This window comes from Nestor notabilis, unplaced genomic scaffold (assembly GCF_000696875.1).
Source record: "Nestor notabilis isolate BGI_N333 unplaced genomic scaffold, ASM69687v1 scaffold26927, whole genome shotgun sequence".
In the NCBI taxonomy this organism is placed as follows: domain Eukaryota; kingdom Metazoa; phylum Chordata; class Aves; order Psittaciformes; family Psittacidae; genus Nestor; species Nestor notabilis.
The window spans coordinates 1-5,103 of NW_009935562.1; the positions used below are offsets into that span (position 1 = coordinate 1).

Here is a 5,103-nt window from a genome sequence, read left to right on the forward strand (position 1 = left end):
TGCTGTAGCTGAACCCAGGACACAGAGCCATTTATTTATTTTAACTTGTCTAATCATGATATGTAGGAATATGTAGAATTAAATTTCAGTGCTTATTGTTAATATTTGCTTAACCAAAAATGTTTTAAATCAAACACTTCACAGGCTAACGAAGTATTAGAATACAGTTTTAAAAAGTCATTTTGTGGCAGACAGTTTTCTTCTATTTTCAGCACAATTATTGCTAAAAGAAGAGTGAAACTTTGGTTTGTGTGTTGCAACATTGTGTGGTAAAGAAATTATATTCGGAAGTTAAGTCTCACCTCCTTCAACTCCTGTTCAGCTTGGGGTAATTTTACACTTATCTCTTTGATAGCAGCTTTCCTTTCCTTAAGAGTTTCTGAAACAGTCATCAGAGCCTCCTTTGCCTGATTTAACTGAGACACAGCAGTATTATGACGGGCAAGATAGATCTCAAGCTCTGACTGGGCAACATCCCTCTTTGAACGGGCTTCATTCACTGTTTTAATAAACTCCATAAGCTCCTCCTCTTTGCTCTGCAAAAGTGGACAATGTTACAACTAAAATCATATGACTGTGGGATTTATTACATCAATTAAACTGTATGAAACAAAGAGAGGAAATGGGTGTGTTCTTTTACAAGCTCTTCTGTCAGCAGAAAAGAGTTATGTTATCTAGAAGAACAAGTATTTCTTTATTTATTAATGTATTCTGTATGGAAATTAAATAAGGCATTTCCCATAAAGAACACCAGGGAATTGTCATGGAACATTTCCATACAAACTCTGTATCATTTTCTCAATTTAAAGTTGAAATGAGCCCTACACATTGTGCTAAATTACAGATCAAATGGGGAAAAATTCTTCAGAGGGTGCTGAGGCACTGGCACAGGTTGCCCAGAGAAGCTGCGGCTGCCCCCCATCCCTGGCAGCGTTCAAGGCCAGGGTGGACAGGGCTTGGAGCAACCTGGTCTAGAGCTCCACATATCATTGGAGGTAGCCGATATTTAAGCTCCCTTCCAACCCAAACCATTCTATGATTCTGTGAAACCACGTTTTCAACTACAGAAAACAATCCTCCAAATTTACAGGATAAATTTCCAGCCTCCAGCTGTTCAGTGATTGAACAGCTACTATCAACAACAATGACCAAGTGTTATAGTAGCTGTCCATTAATTCAAAGACAGATTCCAGCTGTGTGAGAGGCTCAGAACACACAATTTCAAAATCTGTTCATTTATTTAACACATTGGTTTAAACGTTTTAATGGGAGAAAATTAAGGTGTGTTCAGATAATAGAAATGTAGAACTATTTAATATACATACACAAATAACACACTTGATGACACATGATCCCTATGGAAAGCAGACAACTTAATGAGAATGATGTAGCTCTGATTACAAATTCAAAATTGATTTCCCAGTAAGGCTCCACTGAACTAAGACATGAAACAGCAGACCTGTCATATAAAAAAGCATTTTACAACTATCTTGCTATCATTTCATTCATGTGTAAAAGCTATGCATCAGCTAAGACAGCAAGTGCACTAAGGAAAACAATTCAAACCTCTTTTTCTGTCTGAAGTCCTTGTGTTTCTTGCTTAAGACTATCTATAACCTGCTTGAGTTTTAATTCTTCTTCCTCTTTTGTTTTTTCAAGAAGCTCTTTCTTAGATGTTGTTTCACTGATAGATTTTTCACTATCAGCAGGCACTTTTTTCAATTCTGCTACCTATGCAAAGGAAGACATCCAGAGACATAAGCCATAGCAAGGCATAGCAGTGAAAGAACACATTTTAAAAGAAGCTTTACACAGAAGAACTGAATTCACAGTATCACAGTAGGGCTTAATTCCTAAATATCTACTTTCAGAAGGCCACTCTTAATCCAAGGAGCGATTTAAGATCTGTAACAGCTGGCAACAAGCAAGTTGGTAAAACCTATCTGTTAAATTAACTAAATTAACTAGGGATGCAGGGGGGAAAAAAAAAAGTTTGCGAAGGTAGTTACTGCGAGAATAGGCAAATTTCTGTAATCTGAGCAAACAGGATAAAAAGATGCTTTGTATGACATGAGAAGTCTCAAGTGAGCCGAGAAGCCACAGAAAGCTTTTGAGTTTAGGCAGATAACAGCCTGGTACCACTGGACCCCATCTCCCATAGATGTGCAATTAGCAATGGCTTAAGGGAGGATAATGTATTACTTCAGTGTTGCAAACAAAATTCCTAGCTGATTTAAATGACAAAGTTATCTGACTGAAAAAAGTAAATGAAAACATATTTTTCCATCTTCTTTGTTGAACAAAATGCAACTGGTGTCCTCTGCTATTTTCTCCCAGCTGCACAAAGATGTTCTCATCTAGAACAGCCAATTACATTTCTTTAGATAAATCAAGCTGCAGTTCACACTACCTTTTCTTTCTCCTTCTGAATTTGCTTCTCCAATTTTTTAGCCTCGCTCTTGGCATGTTTTAGATTTTCCCTTACTTTAACATCCTGTAAATCCAACTGAGTAAATTCTTCTTTTTTTTCCTCAACAAACTTTGTTATTTTACCGGATTTCCTGAAGGGGAAAAATAAAAAGAATCATCTATTCCATAACCTATAAAAATGTCAGTTAAGCTTGGCTTAGTAAGCAAGCATATAGAATTTAAACCAATATTATTCAATTTTTGTAAAAAAACCAATATACTTACTATATTCACACTATTTTCCCCAGGGAAGTGATGTTTCATCAGAAAAAGATTAACTAACAATGCAATATTAAATCCATTTTCAGAAATTTTATTTTTTCCTTGGTAGAATTTATAATTCACCTCTCACAAATAACTTACCATGATCTTAGAGGATCAGAAGATCAATATTGCAGTTGGACTGGAAATTAGGACCCAGACAAATAAATTTTAGGGAAACACAACTGAGGCATAAGAGATTCATAAGGAAACCAGATAAAAATACCTAACGTCTGTGGGCCTAAATACTATGGTGGTATATTTAAAAAGCTAAAACAATATTTCATTGTTTTGTACAGTCAATATATAAAAGTATGTACTTTTAAAACCTATTTAAAAATCATTTTCTTATTGTATTACTCAGACTTCTGCAAAAGAAGCAACCTGCAAAACCTGCAAGCCAATGAGATTTTTTTATTTATTTGTTTTCGTGCAAGAGATCATTTAATCCATGCAAGGGAACGTTTAGATATACAGTAAGTGACTCTTCATCAGATAATTGAAATTTTTGGTGGAAGAACTACTGAAAACCCAGTTGTGCTCTGAGTTTGATCACCTTCCCATACAACTACCGTATACTTCTGCTTTCTCATGTGTTCCAACCCCTGCAATAACACTGATGCATCTTTTCCTAAAAATCCTGAAAACTCTAACACCACATATGCAGAATGTGTAAAAGACAGTACTCTCATCTTATAAATCTATACCTGAAGTACATACTTTTCAAGTTCTTTCAAACTTTTAGTCTTGGTTTTTATTTCATCTCCAAGTTTCTTGCTCTTCTCATTAACATCTTTTGTTGCTTCATTAATTTTTTCTTTCTGCATTTCCGTATCATGAAGTCGTTTCTTTAGATCATGACTAGGAAAAAAGCAAACAAAAAATCCAACCACAAAACCCAAACCTCCACTTTTGTTCCATAAAGCTGACATTAATAATGGATATATATTTCCAATCTTAAGTGTAAACAAAGTGATTACGTAAAGAATTAAACCTTAATGCTGTTACTCAGTAACCTTGACGATTTAACACAAACCAGCAAGGAAATCTAACAATTCAGACACTTCAGATTAAAACAGTCCTTAAATAATCAACTTTCTCAATTCAAGTATAAAGCTGTAATAGATTAATTTGCCAGACTACCTTACTTTGTTAAAAGCTGGCAAGCACTGGGGCTTTTGTTTTGTTTCGTTGTTTGGGGTTTTTTTGTGGTGGCGTTTTGTTTTTTTTAAAGAAAGGTTTTTGTGAAAATGGTATCTACTTTAAATTTAACTTCAAAATTTGAAACAAGAATCACTAGCCACACGTTATTCAACTAATTCTGAAGTACTGATACATCTGTTAAGAAATACAAAATATTTCTACTTAGAGATAAAGAAGCAGAGTTTAAGACTACCGTTACCACAATAAAGCCAAATCAAAACTTTAGAGAATTACTTACATATAGTATTGACAGAGCCGATTCTTTTCTTTAAACATTTTGTTTTCCAAACAAAGAAATTCAATAGCTTTATTCCTGTCTGCTTCCAAGGCATCCTTTTCTTTTTCCACCATTTTAACTCTGTTTAACTAGACATAACAGAGAGTTAGAGCTGACTTTACTGCTACTACTACAGAAGAACAAACCCTGAGGAGAAAAACCCCAGATCCTTTGTAGCACATGTCCTCTGGAGATGTGGTTCAACAATTAACTCTGCAAGACAGTTTAGCACTACAAGCTTCCTGAAATCACATATCACAACTTCCACAGCAGAGACTGCCCTTTTAGAGCAATTCAGTCAGGTATTTAAAACCAATAAAGGGATCCCACAGATGCTAGAAACAGCTCAGGCAAGCCAAGAAAAACACAGGTGAGAGAGAGGAGGTACATACAGAAAATAACATATATGGACTGTCTATATTTCAATCTTTTGACTAGCCCCTTTTAAGTTAATTCCTGCACTTAAATGCCTTTTCCTTCTCAGCCTTTTTAAAAAAAAAAAAAAAAAAAAAAAAAAATTCAACATACTAGGATTTACCAAGGACACACCAAGTAAGAACTTTACTATTATTCAGCACTTTTAGAATTCAATGCATAATGTTATGGAAGCAAGTTCTGCAACAGATCTACATAGCTCAAATCACAACTAATGTTCTGTGCCTTCTCATACAGCTGTCTGTGCATCACCTCACCACTGCTCTGCCTCCTCTTCCTCTCTCCTTTTCTTAGCGTATGGAAGGTTTTCCTGCTACTTCTACTTGCAATTCAGCAATAGGAATCAGGCCGAAAAAAACTCCCTATCTTGATATATTCAGATAATTACAATCTCTTTCTCTTGTTAAATCTCAGCAGAATTTAATGCATGCAGATTATGATCAAAGAGTGTTCAGCAG

At 35.2% G+C, this 5,103-nt stretch overlaps 1 protein-coding gene across 1 annotated transcript in view; it reads right to left on the minus strand.

Annotated features, from left to right (window-relative positions):
- Positions 1-302: 302 nt before the first annotated feature.
- The window catches only part of LOC104408343 (structural maintenance of chromosomes protein 4-like), a gene marked incomplete at its 3' end in the record, with an annotated part of 22,472 nt that continues 17,671 nt past the window's right edge, over positions 303-5,103 (minus strand). Inside the window, exons 6-10 of the mRNA XM_010017909.1 lie at positions 4,172-4,299; positions 3,451-3,591; positions 2,411-2,561; positions 1,567-1,731; positions 303-536 (exon numbers count right to left, since the gene is read on the minus strand). Of these exons, the coding sequence (XP_010016211.1) occupies positions 303-536; positions 1,567-1,731; positions 2,411-2,561; positions 3,451-3,591; positions 4,172-4,299 (819 nt within the window). The remainder of the gene's footprint in view (positions 537-1,566; positions 1,732-2,410; positions 2,562-3,450; positions 3,592-4,171; positions 4,300-5,103) is intronic.